This window comes from Bos mutus, chromosome 19, assembly GCF_027580195.1.
Source record: "Bos mutus isolate GX-2022 chromosome 19, NWIPB_WYAK_1.1, whole genome shotgun sequence".
In the NCBI taxonomy this organism is placed as follows: domain Eukaryota; kingdom Metazoa; phylum Chordata; class Mammalia; order Artiodactyla; family Bovidae; genus Bos; species Bos mutus.
In genome coordinates this window covers 21,697,543-21,717,307 of record NC_091635.1, presented here as the reverse complement: position 1 = coordinate 21,717,307, position 19,765 = coordinate 21,697,543, and the positions used below count along the sequence as shown (strand labels likewise).

The following is a 19,765-nucleotide window of genomic DNA, read 5'->3' as shown; positions in this document are numbered from 1 at the left end:
GGTGCTCAGCTTTCTTCACAGTCCAACTCTCACATCCATACATGACCACTGGAAAAACCATAGCCTTGACTAGATGGACCTTTGTTGGCAAAGTAATGTCTCTGCTTTTCAATATGCCATCTAGGTTGGTCATAACTTTTCTTCCAAGGAGTTAAGCGTCTTTTAACTTCATGGCTGCAGTCACCGTCATTTTGTTGATCTTTTTGAAGAACCAAATTTTAGTTTTCTTGATTTTTCTGTTTTATTCTCAATTCCATGCATATATGTATGTATTTAAATCCATGAGCTAGAATAAAGGGGGGAAAGGCATAAGGAAGGAAACAGATCGCTCTTATCATCCAGGTTTCACCTCTCCCTGCGGAGTGAGTGACCCTCCCTCAGTCTCCACTGCAGTATTGCACTGCTGTCTCACTACTCTGTGTTGGCCTGTTCACAGTCAATATTTTCACTTGTTTAAGCTGTTTACTGTTCACTTTCCTCACAAGATGGACATTTCAAAAGAGCAGGGAACTGTATTTCTAGCCCCTAAAATAATGCCTGGCATATAGTAAGCCGTCAGTAACAGTGGTTTTCTGTCCTTTTATCAGTTTCCATTTGTTCACACATTCTTTTGACTTTCTCCACATCTTCCTTTAGTTCTTTGAGCATCTTTGTTTTGAGCAACTTTAACACAGGTGTTTTAAAGTCTTTGCCTAATATATCTGCCGTTTAATCTTTTTCATGGACAGATTCTGTTGAATTCATTTTTCCTTTCAACATGCTGTCCACACCTTCCTGTTTCTTTGTATGTCTTGGTTTTGTTGTTGAACACTGGACGTTTAAATCCCCCTTCCCAGGGGTTTACTGTTTTGTTGTTGTTGTCATTTTTACTTTGTAGGCTCTTTGCCAAGGATCAGCTAAAGGTGTAAACTTCAATTTTTCTCAGATTTTTTTTCTGAACCCTTCCCTGGATGTGCACAGTCACTTTTTAATTTTCTCATTCATGTAAATTGTTTATGAGTGTCCTACTCTTTAATGTCTCGCTCCTCAGAAGGGGAAAGAGGGCCCCAGCCCACTATCATTCCCTGACAGACACCTCATCCGGGGGTGGTGGGGTACAGCCACAGTGGCTGCCGCTCTTCATCTGCACTCTGATCAGATGCAGCGATCAGGCACAAAGGACACCCACCCTCATTCCCGCAAGCTATGTGCAAGTTGATCCAAGAACACGTGCATGGTCCTGCCACATGGCTAGGGGTAGGAGAAGGGAACCTGAAATTGTACAAAGAGCTGAAACTGACTGAAAATTAATCACAACTTATTAAGTCTTCCCCTGGAAATTGTAAGCCTCCAGCAGAGTTCCAAAACAGTTCTATTACTGGTCTTATTCTAACCATTTTATTTTCTGTGACTGATCCCAAGAAAATCTGAGGTATCAAACCAATAAAACCATGTAGTCAACAGTTTATAAAAATATATCTTTATTATTTTGATGTTCTTGCACAATACATATACCTAGTCATATAAACATGGTCTTCCTGTTAAATATAAATTAAACACAAAAAACTATAAACAAATCAGCAAAATTACTGGAAAACCCTTCCAAACCACAAATCCTTATTAAAAATGTACACAGGGACAATGAACCTGTCTTAAGACACCAAAATTACCTGCAGACAAATGTAGACGTTTAAAGAAGCAATCAAGGGCAGAGTGATATGGAATAAAACTACCACGGGTGTCTTAGCTGCGTATAGTGAGCCAGGCCAGTCAAAGGACTCCAGTTGGCATTTCAGCAGAGTGTCATCTCTGTGCAAAAAGATCAGGGCTTGTCCTCAAGCTTAGGGTACTCTCAAAGCAACCACAGCAGAGAATGGCCACAAGAATGGTGGTCAGATAACTTAAACACACGAATTCCAGACGCTCCAACTATGAGCATGGACCATCCACTCCACCCAGAGCCATTCCCAGAGCCCTGACTTGAAGCCAGGTTATTAGCAGTGACTCCAGATTAGCACATACTCTGAAAACCCATAACTACAGGGAAACTCACAACACATACAAAACCTGGAAAACCCTTGCTGAATTTCAGAATAGAACGGTTCAACCGCTAACCTTGACAGGATCTGACAGTGAGGCTGAGGTACCTCAGGCGAGGCTGAACAGACAGGAGATACATACTTTCCATCCGTTCTTCTCTCCCAGGAGGGCGCGAACGCAGGGGACAAACTGTCACAAGTCTCCAACTGCCCTCTTCAGGGCTGGAGCAGCTCAAAGTCTGTGGGATGATGCCAAGAACCACACCAGGTACGAACCCCACACAGAGAGCAGAGTTCAGCTCCAACAGCTTCCACTTCTGAGCAAACAGGGTTGGGTCAGCATTCGGATACAGGAGGACCCCTGTGACCGCCACCAGAGACCTGTGTCTGAGCGTCACGGCGAGTTGGCCATCGCCACTTCCCAGCAGGCCACCTGGACGCTCATTCCCATGGTGGGGTCAGTTGCGAGGCTCCAAGGCTGTGGGGCTGCGGACCGTGGACATGAGGTGTGACTTGTAGGTTTTGCTCAGGCCTGTCATCCAGAACTTGAGCAGCTTGACGTTGTCCTCCTCAGATGCTCCAAGGATACTCAGGAGCTTCTGCGTGTCCTCTTTGGGCCGACTATCCACCTTGGTGAATTTAAAAAGGACCTTCACTTTGCTGTAGGAAATCAAAACCAAACACTCAGTTACCGTAGCGCCATCAGCAGAGTTCTGGTCCTGGGGCCTAAGAGGCTTCAAGACCAGCAACAGCTTGATAAGCAGAGCAGAACAGAAACAGGGGAGTCAGCACAGAGCAGAGCAGCAGCTCACACCTGCCCCGCCATTTCCCACTTGCCCAGTTCTAATGCTGCTGCATCCAGACAGGGAGGTTAAAAAAACAAACATTCCTTCCTGTCATGAAAGGAACTGCCTGCTCTGAAGCTTCACTGCACTATTTAAAGTCAGAACGATGTTTGGCTAATTAACTGACAAAAAATTACTAAGAAGGCAGGAGGGAATAGTTATCTGCTGTAATAGAATGGGAACTATCCAATCTTTCAACTTTTTAAGTTAATTAACCATCAAGAACAACTGCCTCCTTGGAGAGCACAGAGCAGCTTGAGGCCCAGGTGCGGAGTCACCTGCTCAAGGTCACCCAGCTGGCTGCACAGTGGCGGACTCGTAAGCCTTCCCCTGCTGTACCACCCGCAGCGCCACGGCCTCAGCTCTTTCTCTGGTTTGCCTCAGCAGAACGCCGTGCTGTTGGCACCCTAGCCCTCCCCAGAAAGCAAGACTCCAGGAGCCGCGACAGCGCCTGCTTACTTCATCCACTCTTCCTTGAGGCACACGAGGCACTGGTCCACCACGTCCACGGACAGGTTTTGGTTGGTCAGAGCAGCCTCCATCTTATTCAGGATGGTGGGGCCGACTGGGAGCGGGGCAGAGAGGGTCAGCACCAGGAGAGCCTGAGCGCTGCCCCCCAACACCCCCCAGCTCATTCTGGAATGAGGCAGATCCCAGAGGCAGCCCGCTCAGCGGCACTCACCTCGGTCTGCGGCTACAGGACTCCCACTGGTCACTACAAACTCGTACTTGCTGAGAGGCTGCTCACTCTCACACCCAACCGCATGGAGGCTGGAGCGAGTGGCCGTGTGGACCTCCACGACCACAGCAAACTCTGGGGCAACACAGACACACTGCTCTGTCAACTGTGCCCCTTCACCCCACGACAAGCCCACCCGACTCTGCGGCTCCGAATCATCTCAGACCATCTTGGGAAACACTCCAGTCACCCGAGGTTAATACCTGGGCCTTTAAAATCTGTCGTTTGTGAACACAGTTAAGAGTTCACTTTTGACTCAAACTAACAATGCATCAAGTGACAATAACTACCGATTATGTCATATACCTAAGTTGGCTGAATACTAAACTACTCTGTGAGGGGGGTCCTGCTATAACCCCTACTTCATAGGCAGGGAAACAGAGAATCTAAGTGACTTGCACGAGGTCACATGGCTATGGTGGTAATAACATCAAGCCCGTCTCTGAGACTAGAGCCTGTGCTCTGCAAACTGCCTCCTGGACTCATGGCCCAGCCTGAGTGCTGAAGGACGGCAGCTCTGTGAGCAACCGTCTGACCATCTCACAGAATCACCGGAGGAGCCTGGACACACCAGGAGGTGGGGATGGGTGCCCAGGCTGATTCCCAAATGCCCCCAGCTGAAGAGGGACGCCAATGAGCTTCTTGGCCGTTTTTCTAGAGCAGTGAGCTTGTCTGTCCCAAAGGTGGAGCTGAGCGGAGCAAAGGCCACTGTGCTGATGGGCAGCAGGGACGGCTTTAAGGCAGATAAAACAGGAGACCAGAAAGAGGAAGGAAGTCCACAGGGCAGAGGGGTCAGTCCAGCAGGACTCCTGAACCATCCCCAGGATGGGACATGCCCCCACGGAGAGCCACACCCCAGCAAGCTACCCTAACCATGAGCTTGTCCAGCCCAATGCACACCTGTCTTAAAGACAGAAAACAGAGGCCAATGCCACTGGGAAAGTGGGTCCTTCAACATGGGAACCTCCTGCCTCTGAGGCCAGCAGGCGTGGTCCTCAAACACACAGCTGACACCCAGTCGTGTGGTCTCACTCTGAGTCCCGAGGCACATACCTGAGGCCAGCACATGGGGAGGGATCTGCACGTGGGGGCTAAGGCCCAGGAAGTTGCAGCGGTAGGCCTCCTCGTACTGGCTGCTGTAGGGGATGACACGGACACAGCCCACGGGCAGCATGGTCTGCAGGGACACAACAGCCCAGAGTTGAGCACTGCCCCGGCTGACTCCATCCCCACACCCCAGTGCACTCAGCACTTGTGCAGAGCCCCTTCCTCCCAAGGCGTCCCTGGTCTCCTGGCCCCAGGCCGTCTCCCACACAACCCAACCCTGGCCTGCTCAGCAGGGTTAGCTCCTCCTTCATTCTCCAGCTGCTCCGCTGTGTGTCTCTTCCCTCATCCCCAAAGCTTTTTGAGAGCCTGACCTCGTGCCCTCAGGGCCTAGACAGAGGGCGGTACGCACGCACCCTCAGAGCCAGACCCGGGCCGTGGTACCACTACACCTGTGGGGTGCACCACGGCGGGCCCATTGAGAACGCGCTGTGCAGAGGCCCGGGAGGCTGAGCCCACCCCCGGTGGAGGTGGCTTCTCAGAGGGGTGGGGATGGGGAAGCAGACAGGATGTGATCAGTCTATGAGGACAGCAGATTCCTCAGGGGAAACAAAGCCACAAATCACTACCTTTTGTTTTTCTAAATATCTTGGGGCCAAGCTGTGTGTGTGTCTCGCAGAATCAGTTCCCACCAGGGATGGGACCCAGGCCCTCGTCAGTGAAAGGGCAGACGACCCCCATATTAATAGTGGAGAAAAACACAGATCTTAGTTAGATTCAGGCAACGAGTCTCTGACATGTCCTAACACGCACACCTTAAGTCCACAGTTCATAAAACCCACCAGGCCAGTACTGTCTCCCCACCACCATGACAGAAAAAAACACTCTCTCACCCGAAGGACTTCGAAGGCTGAATGGACGAGGTCTGAATCTCTGCTCTTCCAGATCACCTGGTTCCCCATGAGGACGTGCCAGGCCAGTGTGCGGAAAGACGGGGCACCCAGGACCTGAAAAACACAGTGTACAGCTTTCCATCCAGAAACTTTGCCTGTGGAGCAAAGGAGGCGGGCCAGGAGAGAGGAAGTCATCTACCTCCAGAGGGGGAAGGTGGAGTTGGGTGACATGCCCCAGGACAGCAAGGGGCAGGGGGACCTCTCTACATTCACAACTGGAAGCCTGAGCCCAAAGCTTCAACACTTCAACACCTGTCCTTCAATTTTACTCTTAAAAACTTAAAGCTATTCATTCTAAGCTTTCTACAACATACCTTCTCTCTCTACACACTTAATTATGGCTCAACCACTCAAAAGCAAACCAGGGCTGTGACTCTTCAGCACCAAGGAAGAGCAGGGTCTCCACACCGGCTCACCCAGGCTGCCCTGTTCAGTGTGGATCCACGTCCAGAGCACACCTCCACCCCTCCTCCTGGGAGTGAGACTCCCTGATCTATCCTGTCTCTGTTGTCATTCAGTTTCTCAGTTGTGTCTAACTCTGCGACTCTGTGGACCATAGCCCGCCAAGCTCCTCTGTCCATGGGATCCTCCAGGCAAGAATACTGGAGTGGGTTGCCATTTTCTTCTCCAGGGGATCTTCCCGACCCAGGGATTGAACCCCATATACTGTGTCTCCTGCTGCTGAGCCACCTGAGAAGCCCGTCTTGTTTTTTTCCTGCTTTAACCAACTGATTAACCATGTGGCACTGACAATTTGCCACCAAAGGGCCGCCAAAGAATTGATGCTTTTGAACTGTGGTATTGGAGAAGACCCTTGAGAGTCCCTTGGACAGCAAGGAGAACAAACCAGTCAATCCTAAAGGAAATCAATCCTGAATATTCATTGGAAGGACTAATGTTGAGAAAGATTGAAGGCAGGAGGAGAAGAGGACGGAAGAGGACAAAATGGTAGGATGGGATCACAAACTCAATGGACATGAGTTTGAGCAAACTCCAGGAGATAGTGAAGGAAAGGGAAGCCTGGCATGCTGAAGTCCATGGAGTCGCAAAGAGCCGGACACGGCGGAGTGACTGAACAACAACTCACAGATTTGAAGACCTCATCCTGTTATCCAACACCAGCCACCCCTGAGGACCTGCCTCCAGGACCCACCCTGGCAGAACCCCAGACCCCTCCCAACTGTCATCCACAGAAACAATCAGCACGGCCTGCAGCCTAGTCCAGGACGAGCTGAGTGAATGGTTTTCACCCTGAAGTCCCACAGAGAACTGTTGTTAATCAGGCTTTAATTTTCCAAAAAACAAATCACTGTCTTCTGACAGAATTCATTCTCAACATAAAAAGAGAGAGTCTAAGAAAGAACTGTCGGCCTCTGTGACCCAATAGTCCCTCCCCCAGCACCCCCAGTGGTCATGCCCCACCCCTACCCCCACTGCCGCGCAGGCTCCCTCTCATACTGAACGACAAGCCCTTGTTTGAATGCAATTACTAGAGTTGGACACTCAGATCTCTTGATTCTTTGTAAGACTGCCCACTGTTTTCAATCTACAAAGCATCCATGCTGCATGCAAACCAACAATGTTGTTCAACTCCTTTAGAAGGTTCCAGAACCACAAGATACGAGACTCATGAAAAGCTGACTGCTGGGCCTTTCTTTAAAGACACCCCCTCCATCCTCACTGAGCCTGGGGCTCAGACACCCCAGATGCCCACTGTCATCTACAGTCACCCACTGAGAAGGTTCCTGGTCACTCCTGAGCATGGCAGGCCTGAAGAACAAGGTGTACAGGGTGGAGATGAGCCGGAAGCAGAGGCGGGGGCTCCTGGCCCAGTGTTTGACCCGTCTATCGCTGCCCCCTCCCCCGCTACCACCTACCTGCCTCATGTGCCGAAGCGATTTGAACACGGAGAGCTTCCGTGGCTGCCAGGCTCCACAGTCTGAGAGCAAGGAAGACTCTGCTGGACACTTGGTCAGCTCCCGCCCCTCTGCCCCCTCTGGCAGGGCAGGGCCTTTCTCCTCCTCTTCAGCCTCAGAATTGTCCCAGCTTTCTGATTCCTCTTCCAACTCTGCAAGATGGACAACTCAGTTTCGCAGCATGCAGCCCTGGGTTCCTTCACTCTCTGGACGCCACACAACCACTTCAGCCTAAGGCACCTTGTGGTTAAACCGACCAGAAGACTACTGACTTCCGGTTCAGGCCAGCTGGCTATGCTACTTGCTGCCTCTGGAGCCCCGGGGGGCCAGGAGCGGTCAGTCTGTGTTCTGTCCACGGCTGGTGGAAGAAGTCAAACTAAGGCTGAGCAGAGCACGCGAGCGCTACCCTGAGGGCTCCACATGTCCTGCCCTGAAGTCAGCGCCGTTCTCCTCACCTTACAGAAAGGAGGTGCTTGTCATCTCAGTTCACCTCACAGCAGCCCCACGAATGGAGTATCCTCACTCCCTGTCACGCATGAGGGGCAGTGCCTGGGCAACACAGAACATACACGTGTCCCAGAGCCGGATCTGAAGGCACATCTGACTCCAGCCTGTGCTCTGAACCCCTATGCTCACCTTTTTGACAAAAATACAACCCAAGATGTGACAGTGAGCCCTGCACACCTGCACCTCTCTCAACATTCTCGACTGTGTAAACACATCTCACCAACAGACTGCCCTTGCCCTCTTCACCAGCGAAGAAACGCGCAATCACTACGATCAATGGTCCACGGTCGACTGCACCGTGAGAGCACCACGGTGGACCGCGATCCAGCGCCTCGCCCTTGCAGGGAAGCCTGTTCAGATGCAAGTCACCTGACGACAGAAACAACCTTGAAACAGCTCCACCCTGCTAAGGTCAAGCATTTGCAAGCAGCAGCTTGTCAAGCACATCACAAGTCTTGTTCACCCCACATCGCTACATCACTGAAAATCCAATCATCTCCAAAAGAAACGTGGACTCTCAGACCCCCAGGTGGTTACCCAGATGTGGAGAGCTGACCACAGACCTGAGGAAGGTGGCCCAGACACCAGGCTTGGGAGCCACTGCCCTGATGAAACCCCTGGGTCCTGTGAAGCACAGCACTCTACTGCTACCGAACAGAGCAGGGAGCAGGCCCTGTCCAGAGAGGCGAGCAGGTTGAGAGCCTCACTCACCTGCCCCCCAGCCCTGACCCTCCCTACCTGAGCAACAGCCCCGGGGTCAAAGGAGGCTTTTCCAACCTGCCTGGACAGATTCTCATGGGACCATAAAGGAAGATGAGACAGGAAACCCCAATAAAACCAAGAAGAGCAAAATAGGCCAGTTTCTGCTCCCAGGGTGCCCTCCATCAGCTCTCTGCCAGGACAGAGGGGTGGGCTGAGCACAGGGCAACCCTATAGCCACCCCCAGGCTCCCAGCATGAGCACCTCCCTGCTTACCCGCAAGTTGCTCCATCTGGACCAAGGTGTCCTCGGTTGGTGCGCCTTCCAGGAGCTTCTCAGTCAGCCGGCTGCCACATGCTTTCAGGAGCCTGAGAACAGAGCATCAGCTATGAAGTGTTCTTGCTAAAAGGAAAACAGGACTTGAAACCAATGGACCCTGCTGATCTGACTACCAGATAACAGAACACTAGGGCATAAGGACGCAGCTGAGCACCGTCCAGTGGTTGCTATCAGCCAGGAGTCCAGCAAAGCCGGGAGCAGGGGTGCAGGAGGAGCTGCCCCTGACAGAGACCCAGCAGCACCTGCGCCCGTGGCGATACAGCCCCCACACCAGGTCAAGCCTGAGGCAGCATAGGACAGCGAGCGTGGATGGGGCCGGAGGAAGCTATAGAAGGAGTCTACTCTGTGGCATGTGATGATTTAATGGCTGAGGCATACAACTAAGATTTGCCTTAAAAAACATTCTAGAATAAAAAAGTGAGAGAACATATAAAAAAGCATTAAAACACTGATAACTGCTAAAGTAAGACAGCAAGGGTGTGTAGTACTTATTACACATTGGGTCTGTCTGAAAATTTCTGTAATTAAAATGATTTTTTAAAATATAAATTTATTTTAATTGGAGGCTAATTACTTTACAATATTGTATTGCTTTTGCCATACATCATAAAATGATTTTTAAAAGACAGAACACTTGGGTGGGGAGACATGTTTCTCCCTTAGTCTGCAGGTTCTCAGGAGCTGCACTCAAGGATTTCCATGTGAGCACGTGGCTTAGGCGACGCTGCACAGGAGAACCTGGGGTGTCTGGAAGGAAATGTACCCTGCAGGGGAGGGACAGAAACAGTCTGTGGCAGGCGGGCAGACTGCAGCGGTTTCCAGGTTGTCCACAAGTCTGTCCAAACTCTTCCCTCCACACGGTGGAGACTGAGCCTCCCACCTGCCTCAGGTGGGCCCCTCTAACAACAGCAGGTGAAGGCAGGTCTGAGGCCACTGAGGCCTGGGCATAAAAGCACCGAGCCCACCTCGCTCCCCCAGGTCACTGGCACAACCACAGTGAAGGGCTGAGGCTGCCACCCATGGCTGGGCCAATCTGCTAGCCCCGAGAGGGAGCCAGCTTCAGAGAGCAGAAGATCCTCCTGAGACCAGAGCAGCCCAGGTCAGCCCCCTCCAAATCCTGACCCATAAGAGCCGAGTGGTGTAAGCATTCACTGCTGTCCCAGGAGAGGAGAGACCACCGGCCTTGGCCTGGGACCAGCACCCGAAAACTAGCACCTTCTCAGCGACCTCTGCGTGCTCAGGGCCAAGGACGACTGGGCCAAGCTCAGACTTACGAGCCACACACAGGTGCGCCCAGTGACGGTCCCCCTAACCTGGGCACAGTCTGGCCAACACCCTAGCAGCCGTGAGAAGACCGAGTCTGGTTACCAGGCGAAGGAGGTGTGAAGGCAGGCCCACAGGCTGTCATCGTTGGTCAAGGACGTCAGTGAGCGGGCGGCGTTGCCATTCCTCTGGTGCAGGAAAGGGGTGAATGCTGTGTTCATCCTCTGGGCGCGCTGCGGGCACCCGAACTGCTCCGCTTCAAACACCTGAGCCACGGAGGGAGAGGACAGCCCTTCAGGACAATCCCAGCTGGCAGCCCAGGGCCCTCTGCTCTCTGGACCCAGAGGAAAGATGGGGCCACCATTCCCACCCAGCAGGACACTCTGTCCCCACGTGGTCAGAAGCCGCCTGAAAAGAACGTCAGTTAAGAACTTCTCCTGCAGCCTCTCCGCTCAAGGTGGCCATGGGGCTGCTCTCCAAGTGCTCTTGGCTCCCCCTCCAGGTATGGGGGCTTCCACTGCTCAGACCCTGTCTAGGGGTGACATGCAACCCCCACAAGGACAGGAGCCAGGCCTCCAGGCCCAAGTGCCCCCCGAGCAGGCATCTGTGAGCAGCAGGCCCCCACAGCTGCCACCCCACCCACCAGGCTGACACGGTGAACAGACCCCTCTCGCCTGAACTGGACACAGAGCATCAACAAGCCGCTGGGGTTTAGGGACTGTCTGCTACCAGAGCACCACTAGCCTGTTCCCCCCAGGTGGCCCTGGATGTCCACATGGCATGTGGGTCTGCCACACTGTTAGTGGACAGGCTTCTGAAACAATGGTGAGAGGAAGCAAAGATCAGCAGGGATCATGCCAGAGCATTTGACTGCAGTTAAGCCAGAGCCAAACAAGAACCAGGGCAGCGAGACTCGAGAGAGACAGGCTGGCCTCCAGCTTGTGGCCACAACTCCGACTCTGCAGTGGTCAGGACCCCCAGGCAGGCACACTGCCCCCGTCCTGTTCCCTCCACGCAAAGCCCTGTCACCCTGCCCCCACCGCCCGGCCTCCTGGCCACCTTGAGCGCCTTGCCCTGGAGCTCGTCGATGATCCCACGGATCTTGCCCAGCAGGAACGGCCAGGAGTTGATGAGGTAGATGCGGTCCATCATGATGGCAATGATGCTGTACCAGCGCTGGAAGCCCCGGGCCAGGCTGTCTTTGATGAAGAACGTGTGGCTGAACACGAAGCCATGCTGCTCGTCCCCAAAGAAGATGGGGCCCTCGCGGCCAGGGCAGACCTGGGACACAAGGACAGTGCTCCAGGACACCCCCTCTATACACAGGTGACTCCTGCTCAGACAGTTCTTCCTGCACTAACGAACCAACACCGATTACAGGGAGAGTGGGAAAGGAGGAAGAGAAAGGAGACAACCGCTTTCATCTCTCCTGTGATCAAACTCCCCAAAGAGAAGGTTCGTTACTGTGGAACACAAGGGCCAGTGGATTCCTTAATTTCTTTCTGCCTTGAGCCATATGTAACTCCGTATAAATATGTGATCTACCCCAGGCTCAGATTTGCCAACATCACTCATCTGGAACATATTGGAGGAAGGACAAGCCTCGAAGGTCTGAAAGTGGGTACAGTGACAGGAAGCATAAGCATTAAACTACAAATTCTCCATCACAGAGACATACAAGCTAAGACGGAACGCAACAGCAGCAGTCACATGTCTTAGAAACACCCTGACTCACTCCCTGGTCAACTCAGAGAGCACGTGATGGGCACTGAGGCTGTGACATGGCAGTGACATCTGATGGGAGCGACATGGCCTACACACACTCTACATATTAGCAGTACATCCAAGAAGAACAAAGAATGCAGGTCCAGCGCTTACAAGGATGAGCTAGCAACCAGCCAGGGTGCCCCGCAGCTCACTCTGGAGGCCTGCCTGCCTGCGCTCTTCATGACAGGACTGCCAGCTGCCTGCCTGCCCATGACCAACACTGATGCTGCCCAGGCTGGAGTGTATGGGAACAGCTCCTCAGAGGGCCCAGGTCTTAGGCGCTCACCTCACAGCTCAGGCTCCGCACACAGGCCTGACGGACGATGCTGAAGAGCTGGGGGTGGTTGGGGTGCTGATGACTGACATACTTGATCGAGGTCTCCTTGTCATGGCTGATGTAGCCGGGGTGTCCTGCAGCAAGTGACCGGCAGCCCTGCTCACGAGAAACAAAAGAAAACCAGTTAGTCAGGGAGCAAGCAACACACATTCTTTCCCTTGTGCGAATCTCAAACAAAAGAATCTATTTTTGTAAAAAACAACTGGCTCCCAGAGTTACACCTGGCTGAGGAGCTCCCTGTTTCCTGAACAGGAAAACCCGGATGAGGGCCTCACAAAGGTCACTGGGTCTAGTCTACCACACGCCCACAGCAGGAGTCCCGGGGAGCTTCATACCTACCACTCATCTAACTTGAGGCACAAACCCAAGATAGTCACCACAAGCACCCCCACCTTCGAGGCAGCAAAACAGGCTCAGAGCCAAGCAGCAGCTCACACAGCCTGTGCTGGCCTCCACTCTGATCTGGGCACAACACTGGGCAGGGCCTCAGGAGGTAGCCACACTCTGAAAACACACACTCAGACCCTCTGCCATGGAAGTGGGCTGGACCAGTGGCCCTGTCTGCTGCCCCTCTGAAGCCACCGCCACGTTGGTGCCAAGGCTGTGCGTCCCCAAGGCGACCCCTCCTTGTGCGATGCAGGACCCTCCCAAGGCCATTCTAGCTCAAGGACCCTCCCCCAAGATCCCACTGTTCAGGCCCCCCTCCTGCCTGCCTCCCTGTCACAGGTGTCACCTGCTCACAGCAGAGGCTCCTCCCCACCTTTGCTCCCTCCCTCTCGACCCCTCACAGTCAAATCAACCTCAAGTTCGCTGACTGCTTCTCAACAGACCCAAACTAACGTGGCTGGATTTCTGTCCACCCTGCATGGCAGGTCCAACACCACTCGATTTCTAGTCCCAACCCAGGGCCCGCACGTGAAGAATCAGCCTGGTTTGGGGACCTGATCTCCATCGCTCAGAGCTCAGGAAGCAGGCAGGGTGCTTGAGAGGAGGACACCTGGCTGAGGGGACAGGACAGGAGGTCGGCAGCGTGTGAGCACTGTGCAGAGGGGAGGCCGGAAAGGCAGACTCTGTGATGGTGGCAAGCGCCTGCTGGCCCAGAGGGGCTGGAAAGAGCAAGAGCTGGCATGAGGGGAAATAGCCAGAGGGAAGAGAGGCAGCAAGTGCATCCCAAGGGCCCAGAGCTATGAGGTCACATCCATGACCAGGAGGTCAAGCCCAAGCCCCTGCAGAGAAGAAACGCACCCCCCTGGGGCCCCAAGAGACACTGGCCTCACACATGTCCGACTTCTTGGGCCCCGGGCTGCTGGACTCTGCACTGGCACCTTCTGCTGGGCTGTGCGCACGGATACGACTGCTCATCTGGATGCCGCCCTCCTCCTCGTCCGCTGGCTCGCCTCGGCCGGCGCCGTCTCCACTACCAGCCCCCTGCGGCAGCGGGGCATGCAGGACCTCTGTGCAGAAGAGCGTGCGGGGGCCGTGCAGCTCACAGAAGTGACAGAGCGCGACGATGGCGTTCATGGTGCCCTAGAGATGGCGCTGGGCTGTGGGGAGAGGAGAGAAATGCCCGAGACAGCCCCATAACCCGCCCACTCCAGGGCCCGGCAACCGGAGGGCTGTCCCTGCCCCGTGGGTGCAGGTCATCTGGCCGGCGGCACTGCTAAGCACCCAGTCTGGACCAGCATGGCACTGCATGCAAGGACACAAAACAGACACCGCCCCTGGCACGTGGAGTGAGGACCAACAAGACACACAGAACGCGGAGTCACACAGAAACCCTTCAGGCAGGACCACGATGGCAGGGCTCGTGGGCACGAGGGACAGTGCCCTGGGGCGTCTGTTCCATGCTCAGCCATGGGGCAGCTCCAGTGCCAGGCAGCGTTCCAGGTGCCATGATGCTGCCTCACAGAGCTCACCTCCCAGGAGGGGAGGGAAGTAGGGCTACTGCTTCCTCTCATGTGGCGACAGCATCAGGGAGACAAGGACAGGGGTCAAGGGCAGAGAAGACCTGGAGGAGGCGAGATGTTGTTTCAGACAAAAGGGCTCCTGACTGAGAGCTGAAGGAGCAGAGGGCACCACAAGGGCTGAGGAGGGGGCGTGAAGGGGTGTGAATGTTTGCAGAGCTGGGGGTGAGGGCAGAAGTCAAGCAGGGGGTGGGTTTTAGGGCCATGATAAGACCCCAAACTATCTTTCAGAGATTAGAGAACCTGTGGGAATTCTGATGAAAAATACAATAAATCTGAATGTTACTTTAAATGATCATTTTGGCTGCTGTCCCAGGTAGACACAGGGAAGCCAGCTGGCCTGGGCCAGGCTGGGCAACGGAAGGTGGTGAGGACAGTCCATGTGTGACTGTACCCCAAGGATAAAAGCAGACACTGCTCATGGGCGGGTTGTGGAGCACGAGGAAGGAAGCAGGGCCATGGGAGCTGGGAGCAGAGAGCAGTGCTGAGGTGAGCCCCCAGTGGAGAAGATGACGGCAGGCTGGCGTGGGGCGGGGGGTGGCACTGAGTGGGGCAGTCAGGGCTGGGGGTCCCTGGGCCTCTAGAGCTTAGATGTGGGAGGAAGGAAGAGCTGGTCAAGGTGACAGAGGATGACCGGCAGCGAGGCAAAGTGCACTGTCACTCCAGGGACCATGGAGCAAAATCCAAGTCATGAGGGAAGCAGAGTCCTGGAAGGGCTGGGGGCAGGGTGGTTTGGGCACCAAGAAGGCGGAAGTGGCGTGCAGACACAAGTGTCCTCTGCTTGGGAAAACCATAAAGGTGGGGGGTATCCACTGGGCTGCAGTACTGGAGGCACAGAGGTGAGATGCTGACAGCCCAGCGGACCTGACACGCGTCACACAGCAGGGCCTGGGAGGCAGGCTAAAATGGGGACAGTCTGTGTTTACCACAGCAGTAAAGTGTGGTCAAGCACTCAGCCGCCACTGCACTGGAGCATGAGGCTCACAGCAGAAGCGGCAGAGTCAACCCAAAGGAGACGCCTGACGACCAGACAGGAGGAGGGGTGGCTGGAAGGCACAGTGAGCCAGAGTATGGGGCAGGGGGGCGTCCTAGAGGAAGGTGGGCAGTGGGAGAGAAGATAGTTTAAGACAAGAGGACACTTAGCTGGAAGACCTTGAGTTCCATGGAGATTCTGGAGAGCAGGACCAAGAGGCAGGGCTGGGGAGAAGGGTCCAGAAAGCCACACCCACCTTGCCCCAAGACCTCCAATGGCTCATTGCCCCTCCTAAGTGCTCACGCCCATCCATCACCCTTTCCCCTCTCCCTGCTTTATTTTACTGGATCATATACTTTGTCTCATCTTTAGCAGTTCCTTGCACATAGCGGGCACCAAGTTAACACGTGTTAAATAAGTGAATTTAGGAGCTGTCTGGAGAGAGTACAGTTGTTGCCACAGAAAGTGGAACACTTGTGGAGGGTGTCCACATGAATTCTATACTTATCAGAACCATATGGCTACCATCCCACCTAGGCGACAGCCAGCAGGGCCATTTGCACATGAATTGGGCAGGGCAACACAGTCATACCTCAGCTTCAAGACCTGCCATTTTATAGGCAAGGAAAAGTATCAGAGCCAATTCTAAGAGCAGCGGGCATGGGGGGAAAAAAAAAATTAAGCCGCTTACAGCCAACTTCAAGACTTCCCTGGTGGCTCAGACGGTAAAGCGTCTGCCTACAGTGCGGGAGACCTGGGTTTGATCCCTGGGTCGGAAAGATCCCCTGGAGAAGGAAATGGCAACCCACTCCAATATTCTTGCCTGGAAAATGCCATGGATGGAGGAGCCTGGTGGGCTACAGTCCATGGGGTCACAAAGAGTCGGACATGACTGACTTCACTTTCACAGCCAACCTCAAATGACAACATGAAAGAGGACGTGGGGACCCCACAGTTCTCAGTGCTTCAGCAGGGGCTCGCCCTGTAAGCTGCGGCCCACAGAAAGTTGATGATGCGATCAGAGAGTCCACGGCAATGTCTGATCCCTTGTGACACAAGTATTTATATTTAAAAGTCCTTGTAAAGTTTAAGATATTTAAGTAGATAAAGTCATCATCCTTCCTACTCTTGGTTACACTTCATGCCCATTTAACCCTTCAGGCCACAGCCCAGCCTGTGGGCAGAGGTGATGCTGCTAAGCTTCTTCTGAGCATCCAGGATCAAACTGTCAGGCTACTCTTTTTCTGAGTGACACTCACTCCTGTCTGACAGGACTTCTGACTCCTCGGATCACAGCCGAAATAAAACTTAGCTCGTCAGCCGCTCACCTACAGACTCAAGAAAACCCCTCTTCAGCCCCGAGTAGCCAGGTGATGTCCAATGGATCCAAATACCTCTCTCAGCATCAGCCTAAAGCTGAGCGCCACCGGCCTGGGAGGGAACCACGGCCCGAGGCACCCTACCTCGGGCAGCGTGAGGCCGGGTCTCCGACTCCAATCTCTACCGAATGCCCGCCCAGCAGTCATTCCTCCCCAACCAGCTTTCCAGAAGCCAAGGAAGAAGCAGAAACCCTCCCTCGCCGGACACGCTCCTCAACAGGACATCTCGTCGGGCAGGGTCCTGTCCACGCCCTCTCCCACCGCGACAGGAACGTGAGCACCCCCACCCCCCCGCAGGGCACCGCGGCCGGGTCCCCCCGCCCCTGCAATCCGGCCGGAGGACCCAGTAGGGTTAAGGACGGTCTGGGCACGAACACTCGACAGACAAGCCCAGTTCACGGCGGCTCTCGCCCCACATCGGACGCGCTGCTGCTCCCCGACTGCGGCCTGGCCTCCGGTACCAGAGACGGGCGTGTGACCCTCGAGGGCACTTAACCACTAGTGACTTGGCGCCTGAGCACGTCCACCCCGAGGGTCCCCGTGCTGGGGACCCAGTGCCGCCGGCCGCCGCCACCCATCCCTTCCGCGACGAGGCCGCGCCCGACCTCACCCGCCAAGCTGGGGGCCTCCTCAGCTCCAGGCCGCCACACCCCGCCCCCGGCCCGACCTCCCCGCCAGCGGGATCACCCCCCTCGACCGGAACAGCGTCCCTACTAACCCGACAAGCTGCGGCGCCGCCCTGCTCCGAGCCCTCCGCCGCGCCGCCCCTCTCGGATCTCCGCCTCCCCCCCTGCACCCCGGCTGCCCTCACTAAGTCCCCTCACAAGGGGCCGCGCCCGCCTCAGGGCGCGTGACTCTATCGGGCCGTACCACCGCCCGGAGCCGCGGAGGGGGAGCCGGCCGGCCGACGCCCCCGTACCCGAGGCGCCCGGAGATCCGCCAGACCCGCATCCCGGGAAGAACGCACGGGTCCGGGAGCTCCGGAGTCCGGTGGGACCCTAGAACGGTTGCCAGACCCGTTCTCTCCACTGCCCAGCCCGCGCCCCCACCTAGAAGCCCGGCGTGGTTGCGCCCGCGCGGGCCGGTAGGGGAGGCGGGGAGGGAGGTGGAGGAAACCATTCCAGGAGAGGGAGGATAAGTTAATTTAAAGAGCACTTTTTAAAGAGAATTGAGGAAAAGTAGATCCATTCTAGGACTCCTGGCACATACCAGAAGGAAAAGAGAAAAAGGACGTCGCGGATATATAGGATGCTGTAATTTCTTTTGGTTTCACCGTTTTTATTAAATTTCCAATGGAACCAGTGTTCGGTGGAGCGCGCGGGCCGGGGGCGGGGCAGGAGGCGGCCGCTGGGTATCTTAAGAACAGCGCGACGCGGGGGCCGGGGCCTGGGAGCGCGCAAGCGCGATTCACCCTCCTCCCCTCGTCCGCTGTAGCACGTCGTTTTAAATATATGTGACTATGGAGTGATGATCCCTGGTGGCTCAGTGGTAAAGGATTCGCCTGCCAGTGCCATGAGACGCGGGTTCGATCCCTGGGTCGGAAACATTCCCTGGAGGAGGAAATGGCTACCCACGCCAGTATTCTAACCTTAAGAATCCCATGGACAGAGGTGTCTAGTGGGCTATCAGATAGAGTCCATGTGCTGCAAAGATTCAGGCATGACAGCGAGTGATCAAGTCTTCTGTGTACTTATGAGATTGGTCCAAAAGTCTTCAGCTTATAATGTGTTTGGCCGAGGTGAGTGGACGCACAGCTGCCAGGAGCCGAGGGCCTGTGACGCATTGTTTTCTGTCTCCTTTTACCTTGTGGTAAGATGGGAGTACCAGACGACCTTACATGTCTCCTGAGAAACCTGTTTGCAAGTCAGGAAGTAACAATTAGAACTGGACTTGGCACTGCTGAAAGAAAGTGAAAGTGTGAGTCGCCCAGTCATGTCCGACTCTTTGCAACTCCATGGCCTGTACTCTTTACGACCCCATGGCCTGTAGCCCTCCAGACTCCCCTGTCCATGGAATTCTCCAGGCAAGAATACTGGAGTGGGTAGCCGTTCCCTTCTCCAGGGGATCTTACCAAGGATCGAATCCGGATCTCATGCATTGAAGGCAATTTGTTTACCCTTGGAGCCACATTAGATGGTACTCTGGTTCAAAATTGGCAAAGGAGTGTATTTCCCAAGGGTGACAAGGCTGTATATTGTCACCCTCCTTATTTAGCTTATATGCAAAGTACATCATGCAAAATGCCAGGCTGGATGACTCACAAGCTGGAATCATGATTGCTGGGAGAAATATCAACCTCAGATAAGCAGATGATACCAATTTATGGCAGGAAGTGAAGAGGAACTAAAGAGTCTCTTGATGAGGGTCAAAGAGGAGAGTGAAAATGCTGGCTTAAAACTCGAGGTTCAAAAAACTAAAATCATGTCATCTGGTCCCATTATTTCATGGCAAATAGAAGGGGGAAAAGTGAAAACAGTGACAGATTTTCTTGGGCTCCACTGTAGACAGTGACTGCAGCCATGAAAGTAAATATGCTTGCTCCTTGGAAAGAAAGCTATGACATACCTAGACAGTGTATTAAAAAGCAGAGACATTACTTTGCCAATAAAGATCCGTCTAGTCAAAGCTATAGTTTTTCCAGTGATCATGTATGGATGTGAGAGTTGGACCATAAAGAAGGCTGAGCGCCAAAGAGCTGATGCTTTTGAATTGTGCTGGAGAGGATTCTTGAGAATCCCTTGTACAGCTAGGAGATCAAACCAGTCAATCATAAAGGAAATCAACCCTGAATATTCATTGGAAGGACTGATGCTGAAGCTCCAATACTTTGGCCACCTGATGCAAAAAGCCAACTCATTGGAAAAGACCCCGATGCTGGGAAAGATTGAAGGCAAAAGGAGAAGGGGATGGCAGAGGATGAGATGGTTAGATAGCATCAGAGACTCAATGGACATGAATTTGAGCAGACTCCAGGAGATGTGGAGGACAACGGAGCTTGGCATGCTGCAGTCTCTAGGGTGAA

General features: G+C 54.1%; 1 protein-coding gene across 1 annotated transcript; it reads right to left on the bottom strand.

The window, feature by feature from the left end:
* Window positions 1-1,447: 1,447 nt before the first annotated feature.
* On the bottom strand, window positions 1,448-17,788 carry FLCN (folliculin). The gene is made up of 12 exons (XM_005893478.3): window positions 17,462-17,788; window positions 13,700-13,971; window positions 12,377-12,523; window positions 11,383-11,604; window positions 10,429-10,589; window positions 8,998-9,089; window positions 7,477-7,667; window positions 5,540-5,653; window positions 4,656-4,779; window positions 3,546-3,677; window positions 3,323-3,428; window positions 1,448-2,678 (listed from the first exon to the last, which is right to left on the bottom strand). Exons 2-12 carry the CDS (start codon window positions 13,946-13,948, stop codon window positions 2,477-2,479), a joined length of 1,740 nt encoding a protein of 579 aa, XP_005893540.1. The 5' UTR covers window positions 13,949-13,971; window positions 17,462-17,788; the 3' UTR covers window positions 1,448-2,476.
* Window positions 17,789-19,765: the final 1,977 nt, after the last annotated feature.